Source organism: Schistocerca piceifrons, chromosome 11, assembly GCF_021461385.2.
Source record: "Schistocerca piceifrons isolate TAMUIC-IGC-003096 chromosome 11, iqSchPice1.1, whole genome shotgun sequence".
Classification (NCBI taxonomy): Eukaryota; Metazoa; Arthropoda; class Insecta; order Orthoptera; family Acrididae; genus Schistocerca; species Schistocerca piceifrons.
In genome coordinates, this window is record NC_060148.1 from 8,763,641 (window position 1) to 8,787,801 (window position 24,161).

Consider the following 24,161-nt stretch of genomic DNA (forward strand, 5'->3'; position numbering starts at 1 on the left):
GTAGTCGAATTAAATCGGGTGATGCTGAGGGAATTACATTAGGAAATGAGACGAAGTAGTAAAGGAGTTTTGCTATTTGGGGAGCAAAATAACTGATGATGGTCGAAGGAGAGAGGATATAAAATGTAGACTGGCAATGGCAAGGAAGGCGTTTCTGAAGAAGACAAATTTGTTAACATCGAGTATAGATTTAAGTGTCAGAGGTCATTTCTGAAAGTATTTGTATGGAGTGTAGACATGTATGGAAGTGAAACATGGACGATAAATAGTTTGGACAAGAAGAGAATAGAAGCTTTCGAAATGTGGTGCTACAGAAGAATGCTGAAGATTAGATGGGTAGATCACATAACTAATGAGGAGGTATCGAATAGAATTGGAGAGAAGAGGAGTTTGTGGCACAACTTGACTAGAAGAAGGGATCGGTTGGTAGGACATGTTCTGAGGCATCAAGGGATCACCAATTTAGTACTGGAGGGCAGCGTGGAGGGTAAAAATCGTAGAGGGAGACCAAGAGATGAATACACTAAGCAGATTCAGAAGGATGTAGGTTGCAGTAAGTACTGGGAGATGAAGAAGCATGCACAGGATAGAGAAGCACGGAGAGCTGCATCAAACCAGTCTCTGGACTGAAGACCACCACAACAACAACACTCTCATTTCAGAGCCAAGAGAAGAAAAAATACAAACTGATTCCTGCATTATTAACACTTCTTTAAATGGGATACTACTTAATTTCAGTTGGAGAACAAGTTCCTATCTGCACTCTTAAGCCATTCACACACAGAATGTGAAGGGTAATGGGGACGGAATGGAACAGGTTTTATTAGCCCATTAATGAAATTCACTTTGTGAATCATTCACACACACAAAAAACACACTAATGCCTGTCAGATTTTGGAAGCATACTATCAAATGTGAATGAAAATGATAACACATTATGTCAAGGGCTGAAACAAACCAACTCCACATTGGAACAAAGTCTATTTAGGCTTAAGAGCCAGTTTTTCTAGTCCTTTAATGAAAACTTAAAAAACTATGCAGATCTGCTTTTTCCAGACACAGTCACATAAAAAATGTAAAAGACGAATACATTCATTTTGTACAATTTGAAAAAAATGTGTGCTTCATCACATTTATTTACATATACAGATCTTCCCATTTGTGACCCAAAATGTCAACAGATGCCACCATACACAATATAAACCTCTACAGATGTTCTACTCAAGAAACATCTGTGTGCTTATCTGTTGATTATTTGGAAACAAAACCTATTTGAGACTGATCTGGAATGTGCAGAGAAAAACAAGTTATAAACAAAATATTAATACCTTCTGTGATATGTGTAGAAACAGGAAATTTGATAGCTTACTGCTTTCAAAACTTAGTGATTTTTATTCAGTATCCACACAGACACAAAGTTTTAACCCTACACAAATGTTGAAAACTTTGATTGCTTGTTAAAATATTTTGTCAAATGATTTTTTGCCTGGGAGGAAAGTGAATACTTTTGGAACTCTCCCTTCAATGTGTTAAGCATTGTTGAATCCACTGTTGTCTCCAAAATGTTGTTCAGCATGTTCTCTGTGCATCCTTAAAAGTAATCATTCAAATTAACAGAGCCAGCTCTGGAAGGAAAATCTGTGTGTTCTACGAAATTTCGGGATTGATCAGTACATGTGAGAGATTGTCTTTCTGCATTTCTGTTTAATATTGATATCTTGTAATATTTGATACTGCAACATCAATTATCAGGTAATTTACAAAACATTACTGTCTACTTAGTATCAAAAAGGAAATAACACATGTACACACAGGGCAGTGGGCCTTGTAATGAAAATGGCCAGTGCTCTTATATTTGGCACACACCATAGAATATTAAACTCACTTTAAATTCATGACATAATCCAATGAGATGAAAAATTATTTCTTTGTATTTATTATAAATCTAACAACATAATTCAGTCTTGTAATTTTTTTTATAAATAGAAATGAAACATGGATTTGGCATGAGATTTGATTTTCCAGATTTTCCAGAAAACACAATTATCCTTCATATTTTCAGTTTCATTTGGAATCAGACTTACATTAGAAACAACATTACTGAGACAAGCAAGGGATTAACTTGACATGTAGCAGCTGCTTACCTCTACTTTAACATTCTGAAGATCACAAATGGGATGTGGATCATCAGAGCGTCCATCAATCTGCAACAAGCCAATAATAAAAATAAAACAAAATAAATGTTATTGTGTTTCTGCAGGTAACATATATGTAGAAACTACATTCATACCATGAAGATTGCTAAAAAAAAAACCTGTACAGTGAATAATGCAGTTTGATGAACTGAGCTGTGTGTGTGTGTGTGTGTGTGTGTGTGTGTGTGTGTGTGTGTGTGTGTGTGTGCGCGCGCGCGCACGCGCGCATGTGTGTGAAACAACAGCACAGACCTGCAAAGCTATAAAGCCAAGACCATCCATGTACGGTGACAGAGGGGCTGCGGGGCCCACTGTATTTACGATGCCACTAATGGCGATAGCAAGCAGCGTTACGCTCGCAATCGATCCCCGAGGGACTCCAGTTTCCTGCACATAGTGGTTGCTAAGAGTCAGACCTATCTGAACCTGAAAAGATTGGAGAGATAGGAGTTCTTGATAAACGTGGGTAAACTGCCCCAGAGACCCTACTCGTGCAGCGTAGAGAGGATGTGATGTCGCCAGGTGGTATTGCGTGCCCTCTGTAGGTCAAAGAACAGAACAATCAGATGTAGGTGATGCGCAGAAGCATTGCTCACTGCAGATTCCAAACAAACCAAGTGATCTGTGGTGGATTGGAAACCCCGAAAGGCGCTTTGAAATTGAGATATACGGCCTCCGGCTTCAAGGCATCGACAAAGAAAATAGTTGACGATTCGTTCGAATAGCTTCCACAGCCCATTCGTTAGTGACAGTAGCCGGTAATTATTTAAAATATGTAGGTCTTTCACTGGTTTCAGGATGGGAATAATAATACCTTCTCACCACAGAGAGGCAAATGTGATTAAAAAGCCAGAGGATACGTTTCACGCTGTCGGCACGAAGGTGTCCGAGCTTTCGGTCGTGGACTCTTTCGGGTCCAGGGGCCATATCTCGACACACTGCCACAGCGCCGTGAAGCTCCCAAGGGACATCGTACAATAGAGAGCCGTACACATACAAAGGTAGCAGGTAGCACTCGGTAAGGTGTTTCCGGGCTAGGAAATGAGGACGTTAACTACTGCAAGCAGACTCTTCAGTGACGTGTGTCACAAACATCCGGCAAGTACCACGGCATCGGTGCAGATATTACCACTGACCGGGATGCCAGTAACTGCAGTTGCTGGCGGACGGCCGCAAATCTGGTGCAGCTCAGTCCACACTCTGAACGATAGGGTGTGGGATCGCACAGTCGAGACATATTGCTTCCGACACACTGCTTCCTTTTCTTCATTAAAAACCGCACATTCTCCCGGAGTCTCTCGAACGCTATTAAGTTATCCGTAGACGCACTCGTGCTGTCATAGTGCCCTGCGGCGTTCCCCGATAGCTGTGGCTATATCTTCAGACCGCCGTCGTACTGGCAGTCGTGGGGACAAGCCGGAGGAGTAGGGTATCATCGCTGCTGCAGTACGAGTGATAGTATCGCTAGTATCCCGTACCAATTTGTCGATATCCGTCAGACGACTGGCTGCAAAAGAAGCTGTAGAGGAGAAAGTCTGCCAAGCAGCTTTCCTAAGCGACAAGTGTGGAATATGTTCTAGACATCTGTGAGTGGAGACGAAGAGAACGATAGGAAAACAGACGATGTCACAAAGATCACCACGTCTCGCGTGCGCCTCTGAATCCTGGGGTGGGATACTCGGGCTGCAAACTGCGACATCAATAGCTGAAAACATTTCGAGGGTTTGAGAAACTGCCGAATAGAAAATATCGGTGCATTTACTATGCTACCATGTCGTGGCCCATCTGACTGCATGATCCGTCATCTGTGAGCACAGGCTGCTGCAGGGCTACGGAGCAGAATGTCCATTGCCTCAGAAAGTACACTACTGGCCGTTAAAATTGCTACAACATATAGATGACGTGCTACAGACACAAAATTAAACCGACAGGAAGAAGATGCTGTGATATGCAAATGATTAGCTTTTCAGAGCATTCACATAAGATTGGCGCAGGTGGCGACACCTACAACGTGCTGACATGAGGAAAGTTTCCAACCGATTTCTCGTACACAAACAGCAGTTGACCGGCGTTGCCTGGTGAAACGTTGTTGTGATGCCTCGTGTAAGGAGGAGAAATGCGTACCATCACGTTTCCGACTTTGATAAAGGTCTGATTGTAGCCTATCGCGATTGCGGTTTATCGTATCGCGACATTGCTGCTCGCGTTGGTCGAGATCCGATGACTGTTAGCAGAATATGGAATGGGTGGGTTCAGGAGGGCAATACGGAATGCAGTGCTGGATCCCAACAGCCTCGTATCACTAGCAGTCAAGATGACAGGCATCTTATCCGCACGGCTGGAACTGATCGTGCAGCCACGTCTCGATCCCTGAGCCAACAGATGAGGACATTTGCAAGACAACAACCACCTGCATGAACAGTTCGACGACGTTTGCAGCAGCACAGACTATGAGCTCGGAGACCGTGGCTGCGTTTACCTCTGACGCTGCATCACAGACAGGAGTGCCTGCGATGGTGTACACGACGATGAACCTGGGTGCACAAATGGCGAAACATCATTTTTCGGATGAGCCCAGGTTCTGTTTACAGCATCACAATGGTCGCATCCGTGTCTGGCGACACTGGGGTGAACGCACATTGGAAGGATGCATTCGTCATCGCCATACTGGCGTGATGGTACGGGGTGCCTTTGGTTACACGTCTCTGTCACCTCTTGTTCGCATTGACGGCGTCTTGAACAGTGGACGTTACATTTCAGATGTGTTTCGACCCGTGGCTCTATCCTTCATTCGATCCCTGCGAAACCCTACATTTCAGCAGGATAATGCACGACCACATGTTGCAGGTCCCGTACGGGCCTCTCTGGATACACAAAATGTTCGACTGCTGCCCTGGCCAGCACATTCTCCAGATCTCTCACCAACTGAAAACGTCTGGTCAATGGTGGCTGAACAACTGGCTCGTCACAATACGCCAGTCACTACTCTTGACGAACTGTGGTATCGTGTTGAAGGTGCACGGGCATCTGTACCTGTACACGCCATCCGAGCTCTGTTTGACTCAATGCCCAGGCGTATCGAGGCCGTTATTACGACCAGAGGTTGTTGTTCTGGGTACTGGTTTCTCCGGATCTATGCACCCAAATTGCGTGAAAATGTAATCACATGTCAGTTCTAGTGTAATATATTTGTCCAATGAATACCCGTTTATCATCTGCATTTCTTCTTGGTGTAGCAATTTTAATGGCCAGTAGTGTAGTTTACCTTTTCACTTATCCATCTGAGACTTAGATTTCTGTGGATATTTCCCCATTTTATCCTCTGGGACCGAAGAGGACTGTACTTTTCTTCGCGCTGAGCCTGTGGCTGCCGGTCCTCATCTTGAGATGGGGGTACCTTGACAGGTGCCCTCTTCCCTGATGGCAGAGGATGACTAGGCATTTCTGGCTGCAGCGATGTTGTGGGACACACCGGTGCTGTTAGTGTAGAGGATGCCCTCCTGAAGGTGTTATCTGTCACATCGTCATCGTGTGAAGTGTGGACTGTGACGCGACAGACGCAAAATTGGAGACCGTATTAGGCGGATGTAGTCTTTCAAACTTTTTCCTAGGCAGTCAAGCATTTTATAAGCTGGAATTTTCTTTTCCCTCTCGAACACTGAGCACTGTGGTGAATGAGGAGGGTGTGCGGTTACGGACAGTCGGCACACTGAGGGGGCCAGTCACGAGGGCTGCCCTAGTGGAACGCCTGTCCACATGCCCTACTGATAGCCTCATTTGAACAATGGGAGGACACATTTCCGAACCTTTGGCAACTGAAACTTATCGTCGGAGGAAAAAAGTAAGGACTGAAATCACACCTATAAACAGTGACCTTAACCTTCTCAGGCAAAATGTTGCCGTCAAAGATCAGGATAGCCCCAGTGTCCACTCTATTATCCTCGATGCATTTCTGGATGTGTCGAACAAAATGAACTCCGTGCCACGTGTAACACCTACAGCGCCTCTTGGTGTTGAAAAAACAAGAATAGCTCCCAAATTAGCTCCCATGTCCTTAAAATATCTATTCACAAAATGACCCAAGTCCCTCCACAAGTAGTAATTAAGAAAGAAAAAAAATAGAGGGAAATATCTAATATAGAAAGCAAAAGAAAACAAAAGGTAAATTTAATTATAAATTTTAGAAACATGGGAAGGGGGAAAAACTATAGAAAATATTAAAATATTTGTTATTCCAATACGTAAGAAAATCAATATTATAGTCATAGAACGTAGGTCTGGGACACCAAAGATAGTGTTTATTAAAGTATAAATAGCCATACGTTGTAATTACGATACTCCAGTCTCTAGTTTGTTTTAGTTCAGAAGTCATTCAGGACGTACAGCTTTAGAAAACAACAATTGGGACTTTATTAAACGGGGATCAAGAATAGATCGTGACCAGATTTTTTTCTGAGGATTGTCAATTCAAGACTTTAATTTGGACGTTTATCAGATTAGATAAATGGGAAGGTGAATAGAAATCTATTTGGCTTTAATGTCAACTCGTGTGAATATTTAAATGCTTTACTTGAATGAGAATTTTAACCGGATTTGGACTTTGAATTGTGATAAAAAAAATGGTTCTGAGCACTATGGGACTTAACAGCTGTGGTCATCAGTCCCCTAGGACTTAGAACTACTTAAACCTAACTAACCTAAGGACATCACACACATCCATGCCCGAGGCAGGATTCGAACCTGCGACCGTAGCGGTCACACGGTTCCAGACTGAAGCGCCTTTAACCGCACGGCCACACTGGCCGGCTGAATTGTGATAGTGGGAAACTTTAACTTCACGCGACTAGTGATCATAGTTAGTGGCAGTTTGCGGATATTAAATAGAAATAACTTATTTACCGAAAGTGACAGGATATTATCTACCATCTCTGATGCTACCAGCAATCCTATTTAGACATCTAATTAAAGAACTTCTTTGAACGAGATTGTATGAGTGAACGTATTTATTAATAATTCTTGTCAATAAACTGACATTGTTAATTTGAAACATAATACAAGTCTTGAACATGAATTTAACTTAGATTAATAAACATTAAGGTTACATGATCTATGCCAAGAACAAACTAGCGATTTGTAACTAAAACAACTGAACGAAAGGTTAAAGTATCGTCGTCTGTAAACATTGGTAGTAAAGCTACTAAAGATTTTCTCTCTCAGAGTTGGGAAGACTATACATGTAGTGACCCACGTTTAACATTGGGTTTCAAAAGTAATCAAACTGATACTTAGCTGGGACAATATTAAATAAAAGTAAAACCCTTCAATGACAGTCAATGTGTAAAAAATAAAATCAAACTTTCACCTATTAGACGAAAAAGCGAAAACAGAAAAAGGGCTGCTACGCACGCCAGATTAGTATCCGGCTCTTCATCCATTTGACGGGTTAGGTTCCGACGGAAGATAACACCTCAAATTCTGTTGAGTTTGTTATGAGGGGAAATGGAGACTGTTATATCACCTAACGCGACATAGGCCCGAAGTGCCCGTGATTGGTCGGCACGTGACGATTTGATCGGCAAAGATCCATTTCTCATTTTCCCTATTTCCACAACCTACCCAAACCGATCTTCAATATCTAAAAAAAAGCACTGGATTCACTGAGGCGAAAGAGCCACTGTCGGAACAGAAACATCGGGAACTCACAAAACTCTCCACTTCCATTCCTCCGTGCCCGGCTCTCATCTCAAATGCTGTAGGATTGTTAACTTCTGCATTAAAATCACTGTTCCTGACACGACATGGACATGTTGGCACAGCTGCAAGTAAGTTTGATCCGTTTCATTGAGGATTATCCAACCCGCTGCCACTCACTCTGATCGGAGGCTCTCCCTGCGAGAACCACCCTGCCGAGGCAAAGGCCACGTGGCACACTAGCTGCACGGACGTGTTTTTGTGACAAGTGAAGTATAATGGATTTAGAGTATCAGTGTTGATATTGAAAATGGTGTAGTTCCTAACAAAAAGTATGAATAAATATAATTTTTAGCTGAGAATATTTACAATCTGGAGGAGTTTATTTAAACAGAAGAAGACCCAGGCCATGCTTATGTTGGAATGGTTATTTTGCAGACAAAGAAAACTATGAAACCCCCCTAGACAAATGAGTCCTGCAGTTATTGGGTGTGTAATCTTTCAGCAACTACTAAAAAAATAATTCGTGCTGAAATTGTGCTGGGACTGGTCGTATTATTCCCATTCAAAAACACGTGGCGAGAGTGTTGTCCTACCACACTATACGGAGTAAGATAACAACCAGTACAACGGCCACCTACTCCTCGGCTGACACGGGGCAGACATCGGCAGTGCGAACCCCGCATTGTCTGGGGGCTGCCACCGAGAGGGTACGTGACAACCCCACTGGCTACTGCACTTGATTTCGAGTACAGAAGTACAGCCGTTTGATTGGTAGGGGCAAAATTTAACAGTGCACAGTGGAGAGGTAGTGCACCACTATAAAGAGTCCTTCCCCAAACAGCCCGCACTTCGGTAAAATTTGAAAAGTGGAGGTCAAACCCAAAAAAGGGACCAGAATTTAAAATACCAAAAAATGTGAGGAAAAAATGAAAAGAGAAAAAAAAAAAAAAAAAAAAAAAAACCACTTCAAAAACTGAAAACAGTCACAAGACGAAGGTAATAAACTTGACCCAATTAAAAAAAAAAGAAAGGACCCTTTTAGTCTTCTCTTATGACAGGCGAGGAAGGGCCATGGGTCTATTCTAGTCCCTGACACCACAAGGGGGAAGGTTTTATTAATTCGTATCACGGCGAGGCTATGCATTCGTACATTACATCACTGTACATTTCATTTCAAAATTATTAAACTTCTTACAGTTTAAAATTGTAGCTCTGCCACATACAGCACAAAAGCTATGTTTGACATTTTGAACCTTTCTGACTTTCCTTTCAGTTTCCACAATCTTAAGAGCCTACACTTTTACTGACCTTTCCCATTTTCTCTTCAATAATAACCCTACCCTTATTTTCTATTTCTCTTTCTGCCGTTTCTATTTTACTACTGAGATATGTTTTTGTTTGTTCTATTTGGCGTTTAAGTTCATCACTACTGTTAAGAACAGATTTCTTAGTTGTCAAACTTATTCTCACTTGAGTCAGCAAGAGTCATCATTGTCCTTTCACACTTTTCTAATTATGTCTTGATTGGCTTCAGAATCTTTACAAGTGCCTCTATTTTCAGATCTGTGTGCTGCACCACTTTCTCCAACATATTTTCAAAATCAGTCCTCACAGTGCCAATTTTTCTGTCCAATTTTGTAATATTAACAGTAATGACATTAATCTCTTTCTTAGTTTTGTTCAATTCAACCTTCAATCTACCTATTTCTCTTATATTTTTGCCAATTTTTAAGTCAAGTAAGTAATAAAATTGTAATACACACTCCCCTACACGTTTCCTTCAAAATTCAAATAAATTCTGATTATCATCACTCATTCCCCGCCCCACATATCTTTTCAATTATTTCTCCGATTTTACCTCAGTATTAGTCACTACTGGAGCAGTCTCGAGAATGAGTTGCCGCCAGTGTTCTATATGCTGTCTCCTTTACAGCTGTACAATATTTTCTAAAATTCTCCCAATAAACTGAAGTTGACATTTTTCCCTCCTTACTACCGTCCTCACATGCTCGTTCCATTTCATACTGTATTCCTCTGTTACACCGAGATATTTTATCCGTGTTATGTAACGGATCCCCCATCTTCCTACTGCTGCAATCAAACTTTATTAGTCTGTAAGTTAAGGAAGGCTCCCATTGCTTTCTCCACTGAAACTTTGTGTGTTTGAAAGTGTTCAAGTCTCAGGGTCACACCAACAACATTTCTACCAGTATACCTCACCAATCTGGTTCTTTCCCACTAGTTCATCAATTATTTGAATGTTCATTCATTTTCATACTTTAGCACATTTGTTACATATATTATGATTCACAGCTGCTGTCTCTGAAAACACAGTCCGGTCATGTGCCACAAGCAGTCTGGGCAAGTTGGTTGGTTGTTTTGGGGAAGGAGACCAGACAGCGAGGTCATCGGTCTCATCGGATTAGGGAAGGACGAGGAAGGAAGTCGGCTGTGCCCTTTGAAAGGAACCATCCCGGCATTTGCCTGGAGCGATTTAGGGAAATCACGGAAAACCTAAATCAGGATGGCCGGACGCGGGATTGAACCGTCGTCCTCCAGAATGCGAGTCCAGTGTCTAACCACTGCGCCACTGCGCTCGGTTCTGGGCAAGTCCATAAATGAATACACACACACACACACACACACACACACACACACACACACACACACACACACAATGGATAGCTACCCTGTTGCACACCCACCAATGGCAGTCCATTCACTGTTTCAAAATATCTCACCTTCACGCAGCTAATTTTGGACACATTAATATCTTACATACAAAACAGTCACTTCTCGCCTTCAGCAATATTATCCAGGGCAATTGGCAGGATAACAATGCTGAAATAACAATCCTGACTCCACAGAAGAAGTCAAGCCCATCCATCAAAACTAGTCTCAGTTTCTACTGGATTGTACCCAACTATTACCGCCGAGAAAAGGATTAATGAGAGTAATGACAGCTCTAGTAACAAGTCCCATTCAAAAATAAATTGTCCTAGTGAAAGGTGACACAGCTAGAGCTAAAGGTGATGTTAATGGCCGTTCGCTTTTCATCGGCTCGTTAATGCAGTTCTCGTAGCAGCAATGTCAGGCTGTGACATACCTGCTCCTATTTTGTGTCCCAACTAAACGTCCACAAGAAAGTATTCGAGGTCAATGCTGGGACTATTTAAAGCTCCAGTGAATTACGAACGCCCTATTCCCCATTAATCCCCAACGTATTACGCCATTACTGGCTGTTATTAGTTGGCATCCCACAGAGTCTCGAAATTTACTGCTCTCTCCCACTTAGAGAAAGCTACGTCGCAACAAACTGCCGCCAGCCTTACAGGTGGGACTACTACTGAACAGCCCGTATGCCACGAGCGGATTTCTCTTGTGGGTCTCGCTGCAGTCTCCCAACCTGCAGGGGACATTTTGCCAATGCTAGCAGACAACAACCGTGGGCCGGACCGCGCTGCCGGAGACCGAGATGAGAGTAAGCTGCTCTCTGAACTCTGTGCTGCAGCCCCGGGTCGCTAGTGCCGTAATGTGCGGCTATCACTATCGACTGCCCGCTTGTGCCTCTCCAGCAGGTTGGTCATTAGGATCGTTTCCTCCGTGCCTTCCCCTCTGTAGCACACTCCACTGGACAGGTTTTTTTGTTTTGTTTATTTTTTTATTTAATATATTTTACCTTCGGTTCAGTAAACAGTTTACATTCCATATTTATAACTTTACATTAGACTCTACATTAACCCTCTCAGTCATTATTAAATTTAATGTAAGTACTGCTTAGCTACTCTAGAAACACGCTATTCAGAACGCCTCGCTACCTCCCCACCAGCGACAGGCTTCTCACTTGTTGACAGGGCTGCTCGCCTCTCCCTGCCGTGATTCACTCTGCCACAATAACTGAGGCATCTATTTTTGGTCCTTTGACGCCTTATTACAAACATTTCTAAAATTTTCAAGAAATTTCTTTTGCACACAAAAAATAACCGTGACTGTATCGAGTAGCGTACTACTACTGCTACTAATACTTATCGGCATTAACTTACATTTCTGTACATTTAGACCAAACTGTTATTCACCAAGCCGACAAGAAATTTTAGCTGAGTCATCTCGTATCCTGCTTCAGTCACTCAATGATGACAGCCTCCCACACACAAAAAGGATATTCAGCAAACAGAAGCAGATTACTGCTGCTTCTAAATCATTGATGTAGACAGACAACAAGAGCAGTCCTATCACACTTCCTTGCGGGCACTCCCGATGATACTCTTGTCTCTGATGAACACTCAGCTTGAAAACAAATGGCTCTGAGCACTATGGGACTTAACTTCTGAGGTCATCAGTCCCTTAGAACTTAGAACTACTTAAACCAGACTAACCTAAGGACATCACACACATCCATGCCCGAGGCAGGATTCAAACCTGCGACCGTAGCAGCAGCGCGGTTCCGGACTGAAGCGTCTAGAACTGCTCAGCCACAATGGCCGGCACAGACTTGAAAACAAACTGGATTCTACAGGGTGGGGCAAATAAAATTGGCCCCAAGAACAGAGTTGCGGGGTACAAAGAAACACAGCAAAGGAAACGACATACAGTATTAACCTGACTACAACACATGTCGGATGTGACCGACATTCATTCATCTGTTGGCACTTTTGGGTCCCGGTGAGAAAGTTGCTGAAGGCGGATTGAACCTGGACCGCTGGAATTGCTGCAATCTCATCTGAAACATTCTGTTGCAGTTCTCAAAAATAATTACGGTTGTCAGGATACAACTTAGACTCGAGGACTCGACACAGGTCAGGTGATCTGGATGCACATTTAGGGTCGCAATCAGACTGACCTCTGCTAACAACTGTGTCAGGTATGAAGTTTGAACAAATGCACTCCAAGGCTCGGCTAGCCGTATGGACATTTGCTCCATCCGGTACGAAGTAACTTTACATCTTTTCCTCCTCTGTTAATGCTGCCACAAATGCGTACATTCGCGTCCGATCGTGTCCACTCATCCGGGCCATTTTTATTTGCCCCATCCTGTATTACTTAAGAAGTCTTCAAGCCACTCCTGTATCTGGGAACTAATCTGCATTCTTGGACATCAGTTAACAGTCTGCAGTGGGGATGGTGTCAAATGATTTATACAAAATTAGACACATGGAATCTGCCTGTTGCCCTGCATCTTTTGTTTACTAGTAATCGTGCGGGATAAAGTCAAGCCGAGTTTTGCACGAGTGATGCTTTCTAAATCCGTGCTAATTTATGGCCAGAACCTTTGCAGTAAGCGCTATTTTAGTATTTGTTTTTTATTATAGCACACAAAACAACTTGTTACAAAACTAAAGTTTCACAATTAAAAATGTATATTTCCTGTTGTAATTATGGAATATCCACTGCACACAATAAACCACACCATTACAAATAATGTAATGATGTTCCAACAGTAAGCAAAGGGAAAATATTAGTGTATATCAAAATGTATGGACACCTACCAGCATGTAAAGCTACATGTACATTTACAAGTGCACTAGCATGAGCCACTTGAGATGAAGAACACTCTTAAATAATTTACTACATACGTGCTTGCGAGTGACTGAACCCAAGAATGCATTGACAAGTGGAGTTAAAATTTACGAACTCCAGCACACAATCATCACATTTGTGAGCCTTCATTACAAAATGCACTACAACAGAGGATTTGATACAGAAACGTGTGTAGAAAACAATTGCCCACAAAAGGAAAAGTTTGACTGATTTTATCCCAAATTGGACTACCTAATGAGATCTTAATTCATTAACTTTAGCAAACAATTTACCACAAACATCACACTTAAGTGACTTCAACCCAAAATTAACTACTGAATGGGCCTTGAGGTCATAAACTCTAGCAAATGATTTTTCAAAAATGTCACACTGTGTGGCTTTACGCCAGACTGTACAATAGCACATTTCCAGAGATAACAAGCAAAAGCAAAGGGGCTGCTACACACACAACACTTGTGTGGCTTCAAACATGCTTGTGATGTAAAAGCAATTTATATTTCTTTTGGCAGTGAAGGCAGTCACTCGTTTGACAATAATGTACCTGTGATATACGACCAATGTCAGTGGCTTGTTCGTGTGATCCGTTACCAGTGATTGCATTGAAAGAAACCGACATGAGGGTTCTTGAACTGAATAAATCTTTGTACAAATCGTATACCTACATACCTTCCTTGTGTCAGCAAATAAGAGTGTGGTTAAGAGTCCAGTCATAGTTTTTCATCCTCCAATGCTTGTTAAGGCAAAAATCAGTAAGGAACACTTCACCTACACCTACATTAATATACCTGGAAGCATGTCTACACCACAAGTATCTTCAACCACGTCACAGTGGCTCTACACTATCAATGTGAATTGACACGTATATTACAAGGCTATATTTCAATGAAAATGCCTCTAGGCATAAACTGCAGTGAATACAGAAAAGTTATGGTCCATCACACTTACATTATCTGTGCTGCAGAAGGAATTATCCTCTCGTGTGATAATTCCTCGTGTCGGTGCGCTACAGCTGATAAAGTGTGTTGGCATCTCTTGCGCCGTCACCAACTCGTTGTGAGTCACATCCTGAAGACTACTTTCTTCAAATGAAGCACTGTCACGTGTCGGATCACTACAACTGATGAAGTGTGTCGACATCTCTTGCGCCATCAGCAACTCGTCGCGGGTCACATTCTGAAGATTACTTTCTTCAAATGAAGCACTGTCACTTCCGTCACGAATTTGAGCAGGTCTGAAATATCAAGATAATGTAATGAATACAGATGAACAAAACAATTCAATTGAGGGTATATTAATAATTAATAATGACTTCTTGATTTCCTGCTGAAGACATAAAAAAATTATGATTTAGTTACTTAAACCAAACTAATAACATGTGACTAAAACATATTTCTACAAAGAAAAACTAATATTGCAAGAGCAGCAATGGAAGAAACTAGATGTGGATTTACTATGGAATAGTACAATGGATAATCAAATGAAAATGAGACAAAGGGGAAAAATGTAAGTAAACTATTTATTATTTTGGAAGTAACTGCCATAATTCTTAATATATTTCTCTCATTGTGAGACAAGATGGTCGATGCATTCGGGGTAAAATGTTGGTCATTCTCTCCGTGAATTCCGACACAAAACAACAATAAGACTACGAGATGTGAATGACGTATTTCCAACAAAGAAAGCACACCAACAACAGCTAAGCTTGACTTAAGTGTAGTGAGTTCAATATACATGTATTTATTATTGTTGTTGTTGTTATTGATGTAAGTTACTTGGTGGAACATTTACGTCAAAATGAATATGGGAAGTATTTTTCTCTGCCTAGGGGCAGGAAATGGTTAAATTCACTTCCGACTGCACCCAGGCGAGCGCCTCTTCGTACGAAGCAAACTGATGGCCAGGAATGTCTTTCTTCAGGGCTCCAAATGTACAGACATCACATAAGGAGAAGATGGGGACTGTGTGCAGGATGGGTAAGGTCTTCCAACCAAAACCTCTGCAGCACGCATAAAATCACCCTGGCAACATGTGGGTAGGCCCTTGTATCATACTAGCACACTTCTTTTACCGAGGGATTTCCTGCCACGTCTGGCAGACGAATGTTCGAGCCCCCACGTTTTGTCGTACACCGAGGCAAAAAAAGTCGTGGGATAACGACGTGCACGTATACAGGTGGCGGTAGTATCGAATAAGCGAGGTATAAAAAGGCAGTGCATCGGTAGGGCTGTCATTTGTAATACGGTGATTCACGTGAAAAGGTTTCTCGCACGATTGTCGCCACCACTGTGGCAATTAACGGACTTTGAACGAGGAACGGTTGCTGAAACTAGACACATGGGATGTTCCATTTCGGAAATCATTAGGGAATCCAAAATTTCCAGATCTGGATGTCGAGAGTGAGCTGGGAATATCAAATTTCAGGTATTACCTCTCACCACGGAGGACACTGCAACGGCCGACGGCCTTCTCTTACAAACTGAGAGCAGCAGAATTTGCATAAAGTTGTAACTGCTAATAAATGATTAATGGAAAATCTCATATAAGATGTGAAACAAATACTAACAAAGAGATAGAGGGGCTGGCCAGTACTTACCTCAGCTCAGTACAGCCGATAGATACACATAAAACAGAACTGAAAATTTACATTCCTAGCTTTCGGAACTTTGTTCCTTCATCAGGGAGGAGAGAGGGGAAAAAAAGGGAAGAAGGGAAAGTGGATTCAGTTACTCACAACCCAGGTTATGAAGCAACAGGGAAAGGTAAACAGGGAGGGTAGCAAGGATGGAGGCATGGTTGTCAGAGGGAAGCCAAAGATATTCTACTGTAAGTACTGTGCCAGCTTCAAACCAAAGAGGATGCATACAGAAGTAAAGTATAAAGATAAACACAACTATGTAGGATGAAAAGATGCGTGAATGGCTAAAGAGGAAAGGGAAAGAGGAGAAGACTGAAGAGTGAATGGGAGTGAGGTTCTTTAACGTAGGTTCAGTCCAGGGGGATGGCGGGATGAAAGGATGTGTTGGAGTGCAAGTTCCCATCTCCGCAGTTCAGAGGAACTGGTGTTGGGTGGGAGAAGCCAAATGGCACATACGGTGTAGCAGGTTCCTAGGTCCCTAGAATTATGCTGGAGGGCATGCTCCGCTACTGGGTATTGGGCATCTCCTAGGCGGACAGTTCGTCTGTGTCCGTTCATTCGCTCAGCCAGTTTGGTTGTTGTCATGCCGATGTAAAAGGCTGTGCAGTGCAGGCACGTCAGTTGATAAATGACATGTGTAGTTTCACACGTAGCCCTGCCTTGAATTGTGTATGTTTTACCAGTAGCGGGGCTGGAGTAGGTGGTTGTGGGCGGATGCATGGGGCAGGTTTTGCAGCGGGGTCGGTTACAGGGGTAGGAACCGCTGGGTAGAGAAGGTAGTCTGGGAATATTGTAGGGTTTAACAAGGATGTTACGGAGGTTAGGGGGGCGACGAAAGGCAACTCTGGGTGGTGTGGGGAGAATTTTGTCAAGGGATGATCTCATTTCAGGGGTTGACTTGAGAAAGTCATATCCCTGGCGGAGTAATTTGTTGATGTTTTCGAGGCCAGGATAATACTGGGTGACAAGGGGGATGCTTCTGTGTGGTCTGGGGGTAGGAACATTGTTGTTGGACGGGGAGGAATGTATTGCTCGGGAAATCTGTTTGTGGACAAGGTCTGCAGGATAGTTGCGGGAGAGGAAAGCACTGGTCAGGTTATTGGTGTAGTTGTTGAGGGATTCGTCACTGGAGCAGATACGTTTGCCACGAATACCTAGGCTGTAGGGAAGGGAGCGTTTGATGTGGAAAGGATGGCAGCTATCAAAGTGAAGGTACTGTTGTTTGTTTGTGGGTTTGATATGGACTGAGGTGTGGATGTGAGCTTCAACAAGATGAAGGTCAACATCCAGGAAGGTGGCTTGGGTTTTGGAGAAGGACCAGGTGAAATTCAGATTCGAAAAGGAGTTGAGGTTATGGAGGAAATTAAGGAGTGTTTCTTCACCATGAGTCCAGACCACAAAGATGTCATCTATAAACCTATACCAGGCCAGGGGAAGCAGCTGTTGGGTCTTCAGGAAAGCCTCCTCCATGCGGCCCATGAAGAGGTTGGCATAGGAGGGAGCCATCCTGGTTCCCATGGCCGTTCCCCTGATTTGTTTGTAGGTCTGGCCTTCAAAAGTGAAGTAATTATGGGTGAGGATGAAGTTGGTAAGTGTGATAAGGAACGAGGTTTTTGGAAGATCTTCGGGTGGGCGTTGGGAGAGGTAGTGCTCAAGGGCAGAGAGACCATGGGTATGTGGGATGTTTGTGTAAAGGGATGTAGCATCTATGGTGACAAGAAAGGTTTCAGGTGGGAGAGGAGTGGGAATGGATTTGAGGCGTTCTAGGAAGTGGTTTGTGTCTTTGATGTAGGATGGGAGTCTGCAGGTGATAGGTTGTAGGTGCTGGTCTACCAGAGCTGAGATACGTTCGGTTGGGGATTTGAAGCCTGCTACAATGGGACGGCCAGGATGGTTCTCTTTGTGGATTTTGGGTAATAGGTAGAAGGTAGGGGTACGTGGCTCAGGTGGAGTGAGTAAGTCTATGGAAGCCGTTGTGAGGCCTTGTGAGGGACCTTGGATTTTTAGGATTTTTTGCAGCTCAGTCTGGATGGAGGGAATGGGATCCTGGGTAACAGCTTTGTAGGTTGAGGTGTCAGAGAGTTGACGCAGTCCTTCTGCCACATACTCCACACGGTCAAGTACGACAGTTGTGGAGCCTTTATCCGCCGGGAGGATGACAATAGAGTGGTCTATTTTCAGCTCTTTAATGGCACGGGATTCAGCTGGGGTGATGTTGGGGGTTGTCGGGATGTTCTTCAAGAAGGACTGGGAGGCAACACTGGATGTGAGGAATTCCTGAAATGTCTGCAAGGGATGGTTTTGGGGGAGGGGAGGAGGATCCCTTTGAGAAGGCAGTCGAAACTGTTCTAGACAGGGTTCAACACTGGGTCTAGTGCTTGGGGGCTGTGTTTGGGTAGTGAAGTGATATTACCAGTTGAGGTTCCGGGTGAATGAGAGGAGATCTTTAACCAGGGCAGTGTGGTTGAATTTAGGTGTGGGGCTAAAGGTTAAGCCTTTTGATAGAACAGATGTCTCTGGAGGAGAGAGGGATCTGGATGAGAGGTTTAGGACTGAATTGGGACTGGTGATATGTGGCATTTGACTGTGGTTATAGTTGAGATTTGGTCTGTGTGGGGTATGTGCTGGGATGGGGAGATTGAGTAGGGTGGCTAGGCTAGGTTTGTTGGCTATGAGGGGGGTTTGTTGAAGGTTCTGTTGTGGTTGGTGTTTGTGAGGGATAGGGAGAGGGACCCCACTTCTTAGGTGTTGCACTAGCACTGTGGATAGTTTTTTCAGGTGTTGTGTGGCATGGAACTCAAGTTTGCAGCTGGCTTCTAGGATGATGTTCCTCAGTGTGTTCTCCAAGCAAGGGTTTGAGAGGTGGAGGACTTTGAAGAGAGATAGGAGCTGTTGGGAGTGGTGGTTACATGAAGTAGTGTAGAGATTCAGGACAAGTTGGGTAAGGGCTAAGGATTGAAGGTTCTGGAAGTCCAGGAGAGACTGGTGGAAGGAGGAATTGCACCCAGAGATGGGAACTTTTAAGGTAAGCCCTTTAGGGGTAATTCCAAAGGTTAAGCAGGACTGGAGGAAAAGTATGTGGGATTGCAGTTTGGCTACAGTGAATGCATGTTTCCGGAATGAATGTAAATAATGTGGTATAGGATTAGGGTACATAGTGGGTAACTGGTGGATAGGGAAATTAGATAACTAAAGTTGAGATAGTAATCATAAGAAGGAGTAAAACACGGAGGGAAGGACGAGAAGGAAAGAAATTGTGTTGGTAATGTTCAATACCAAAGGAAGACCAGTAAATAAGAAAAATACGGAAAAAGTTAACCAGACCAAGCAAGTATGTCCAGATCAGGGGAAAAAGAACACACGTAGCTCAAAAACAGAGATAGCGAGTGGCGAAAAAAGATCGCGTGTGCCGCAAAAGCGATCGCGCGTGCCGCAAAAGCGATCGCGCGTGCCGCAAAAGCGATCGCGCGTGCCGCAAAAGCGATCGCGCGTGCCGCAAAAGCGATCGCGCGTGCCGCAAAAGCGATCGCGCGTGCCGCAAAAGCGATCGCGCGTGCCGCAAAAAAGATCGCGCGTGCCGCAAAAAAGATCGCGCGTGCCGCAAAAAAGATCGCGCGTGCCGCAAAAAAGATCGCGCGTGCCGCAAAAAAGATCGCGCGTGCCGCAAAAAAGATCGCAGGTGGGGCAGAAATGTCCCAAAAAATTTTTCTAGTGGCAGAGAAAGATAGCCAATGGCACAAAAATATCGCCAGCAACAAGAAATCGACGGAAATGGATGATACTGGTAGGTGTGGAAGAGATTGTTGGCAGTGATTGTTGGCTGGGAAACAGCGAATAACGAACGTTAAAACTATGGAATGTTGAATAAATAAATCAATAAATAAAAAAGAGAAGAGGACTATAAACGGAACAAGATAATAGGAGGAAGATGAAACTAGCACAGTTGGTGACGAAAATATTTATTTATGTATATATAAAACACTGAAGAAGAGAAAGTGTTAAGATGACAGACGTAAGTGATAGCTAACAAAAGGGACAAAAAAATGAAGGATGAGGACCATATAGGTGATCTAAATGATTAATGGAAAATCTCATATAAGATGTGAAACAAATACTAACAAAGAGATAGAGGGGCTGGCCAGTACTTACCTCAGCTCAGTACAGCCGATAGATACACATAAAACAGAACTGAAAATTTACATTCCTAGCTTTCGGAACTTTGTTCCTTCATCAGGGAGGAGAGAGGGGAAAAAAAGGGAAGAAGGGAAAGTGGATTCAGTTACTCACAACCCAGGTTATGAAGCAACAGGGAAAGGTAAACAGGGAGGGTAGCAAGGATGGAGGCATGGTTGTCAGAGGGAAGCCAAAGATATTCTACTGTAAGTACTGTGCCAGCTTCAAACCAAAGAGGATGCATACAGAAGTAAAGTATAAAGATAAACACAACTATGTAGGATGAAAAGATGCGTGAATGGCTAAAGAGGAAAGGGAAAGAGGAGAAGACTGAAGAGTGAATGGGAGTGAGGTTCTTTAACGTAGGTTCAGTCCAGGGGGATGGCGGGATGAAAGGATGTGTTGGAGTGCAAGTTCCCATCTCCGCAGTTCAGAGGAACTGGTGTTGGGTGGGAGAAGCCAAATGGCACATACGGTGTAGCAGGTTCCTAGGTCCCTAGAATTATGCTGGAGGGCATGCTCCGCTACTGGGTATTGGGCATCTCCTAGGCGGACAGTTCGTCTGTGTCCGTTCATTCGCTCAGCCAGTTTGGTTGTTGTCATGCCGATGTAAAAGGCTGTGCAGTGCAGGCACGTCAGTTGATAAATGACATGTGTAGTTTCACACGTAGCCCTGCCTTGAATTGTGTATGTTTTACCAGTAGCGGGGCTGGAGTAGGTGGTTGTGGGCGGATGCATGGGGCAGGTTTTGCAGCGGGGTCGGTTACAGGGGTAGGAACCGCTGGGTAGAGAAGGTAGTCTGGGAATATTGTAGGGTTTAACAAGGATGTTACGGAGGTTAGGGGGGCGACGAAAGGCAACTCTGGGTGGTGTGGGGAGAATTTTGTCAAGGGATGATCTCATTTCAGGGGTTGACTTGAGAAAGTCATATCCCTGGCGGAGTAATTTGTTGATGTTTTCGAGGCCAGGATAATACTGGGTGACAAGGGGGATGCTCTCAACTATAACCACAGTCAAATGCCACATATCACCAGTCCCAATTCAGTCCTAAACCTCTCATCCAGATCCCTCTCTCCTCCAGAGACATCTGTTCTATCAAAAGGCTTAACCTTTAGCCCCACACCTAAATTCAACCACACTGCCCTGGTTAAAGATCTCCTCTCATTCACCCGGAACCTCAACTGGAAATATCACTTCACTACCCAAACACAGCCCCCAAGCACTAGACCCAGTGTTGAACCCTGTCTAGAACAGTTTCGACTGCCTTCTCAAAGGGATCCTCCTCCCCTCCCCCAAAACCATCCCTTGCAGACATTTCAGGAATTCCTCACATCCAGTGTTGCCTCCCAGTCCTTCTTGAAGAACATCCCGACAACCCCCAACATCACCCCAGCTGAATCCCGTGCCATTAAAGAGCTGAAAATAGACCACTCTATTGTCATCCTCCCGGCGGATAAAGGCTCCACAACTGTCGTACTTGACCGTGTGGAGTATGTGGCAGAAGGACTGCGTCAACTCTCTGACACCTCAACCTACAAAGCTGTTACCCAGGATCCCATTCCCTCCATCCAGACTGAGCTGCAAAAAATCCTAAAAATCCAAGGTCCCTCACAAGGCCTCACAACGGCTTCCATAGACTTACTCACTCCACCTGAGCCACGTACCCCTACCTTCTACCTATTACCCAAAATCCACAAAGAGAACCATCCTGGCCGTCCCATTGTAGCAGGCTTCAAATCCCCAACCGAACGTATCTCAGCTCTGGTAGACCAGCACCTACAACCTATCACCCGCAGACTCCCATCCTACATCAAAGACACAAACCACTTCCTAGAACGCCTCAAATCCATTCCCACTCCTCTCCCACCTGAAACCTTTCTTGTCACCATAGATGCTACATCCCTTTACACAAACATCCCACATACCCATGGTCTCTCTGCCCTTGAGCACTACCTCTCCCAACGCCCACCCGAAGATCTTCCAAAAACCTCGTTCCTTATCACACTTACCAACTTCATCCTCACCCATAATTACTTCACTTTTGAAGGCCAGACCTACAAACAAATCAGGGGAACGGCCATGGGAACCAGGATGGCTCCCTCCTATGCCAACCTCTTCATGGGCCGCATGGAGGAGGCTTTCCTGAAGACCCAACAGCTGCTTCCCCTGGCCTGGTATAGGTTTATAGATGACATCTTTGTGGTCTGGACTCATGGTGAAGAAACACTCCTTAATTTCCTCCATAACCTCAACTCCTTTTCGAATCTGAATTTCACCTGGTCCTTCTCCAAAACCCAAGCCACCTTCCTGGATGTTGACCTTCATCTTGTTGAAGCTCACATCCACACCTCAGTCCATATCAAACCCACAAACAAACAACAGTACCTTCACTTTGATAGCTGCCATCCTTTCCACATCAAACGCTCCCTTCCCTACAGCCTAGGTATTCGTGGCAAACGTATCTGCTCCAGTGACGAATCCCTCAACAACTACACCAATAACCTGACCAGTGCTTTCCTCTCCCGCAACTATCCTGCAGACCTTGTCCACAAACAGATTTCCCGAGCAATACATTCCTCCCCGTCCAACAACAATGTTCCTACCCCCAGACCACACAGAAGCATCCCCCTTGTCACCCAGTATTATCCTGGCCTCGAAAACATCAACAAATTACTCCGCCAGGGATATGATTTTCTCAAGTCAACCCCTGAAATGAGATCATCCCTTGACAAAATTCTCCCCACACCACCCAGAGTTGCCTTTCGTCGCCCCCCTAACCTCCGTAACATCCTTGTTAAACCCTACAATATTCCCAGACTACCTTCTCTACCCAGCGGTTCCTACCCCTGTAACCGACCCCGCTGCAAAACCTGCCCCATGCATCCGCCCACAACCACCTACTCCAGCCCCGCTACTGGTAAAACATACACAATTCAAGGCAGGGCTACGTGTGAAACTACACATGTCATTTATCAACTGACGTGCCTGCACTGCACAGCCTTTTACATCGGCATGACAACAACCAAACTGGCTGAGCGAATGAACGGACACAGACGAACTGTCCGCCTAGGAGATGCCCAATACCCAGTAGCGGAGCATGCCCTCCAGCATAATTCTAGGGACCTAGGAACCTGCTACACCGTATGTGCCATTTGGCTTCTCCCACCCAACACCAGTTCCTCTGAACTGCGGAGATGGGAACTTGCACTCCAACACATCCTTTCATCCCGCCATCCCCCTGGACTGAACCTACGTTAAAGAACCTCACTCCCATTCACTCTTCAGTCTTCTCCTCTTTCCCTTTCCTCTTTAGCCATTCACGCATCTTTTCATCCTACATAGTTGTGTTTATCTTTATACTTTACTTCTGTATGCATCCTCTTTGGTTTGAAGCTGGCACAGTACTTACAGTAGAATATCTTTGGCTTCCCTCTGACAACCATGCCTCCATCCTTGCTACCCTCCCTGTTTACCTTTCCCTGTTGCTTCATAACCTGGGTTGTGAGTAACTGAATCCACTTTCCCTTCTTCCCTTTTTTTCCCCTCTCTCCTCCCTGATGAAGGAACAAAGTTCCGAAAGCTAGGAATGTAAATTTTCAGTTCTGTTTTATGTGTATCTATCGGCTGTACTGAGCTGAGGTAAGTACTGGCCAGCCCCTCTATCTCTTTGTTAGTAACTGCTAATAAATGCAGAAATCAATGTGAGATGTATAACCAATGTATCCATTAGCACAGGCAGCAAAATCTGGTGTTGATAGACTTTGGCAACAGCCAATCAATGCACGTGCCCTTGCTAACAGCACGACATCACCCGCAGTCCCCCTCCCGGGCTCTTGATCGTACCGGTCGTAACCTCGATTACTGGAAAACTATGCCTCGTCAGAAACTACCCAGTTTCAATCGGTAAGAGCTGATAGTAGGGTTCA

The 24,161-nt window shown here is 44.1% G+C and overlaps 1 protein-coding gene across 1 annotated transcript in view; it reads right to left on the reverse strand.

The window, feature by feature from the left end:
- LOC124720202 overlaps positions 1–24,161 on the reverse strand; it is a 114,574-nt gene that overhangs the window by 6,166 nt on the left and 84,247 nt on the right. Inside the window, exons 11-12 of the mRNA XM_047245525.1 lie at positions 14,373–14,658; positions 2,145–2,204 (exon numbers count right to left, since the gene is read on the reverse strand). Of these exons, the coding sequence (XP_047101481.1) occupies positions 2,145–2,204; positions 14,373–14,658 (346 nt within the window). The remainder of the gene's footprint in view (positions 1–2,144; positions 2,205–14,372; positions 14,659–24,161) is intronic.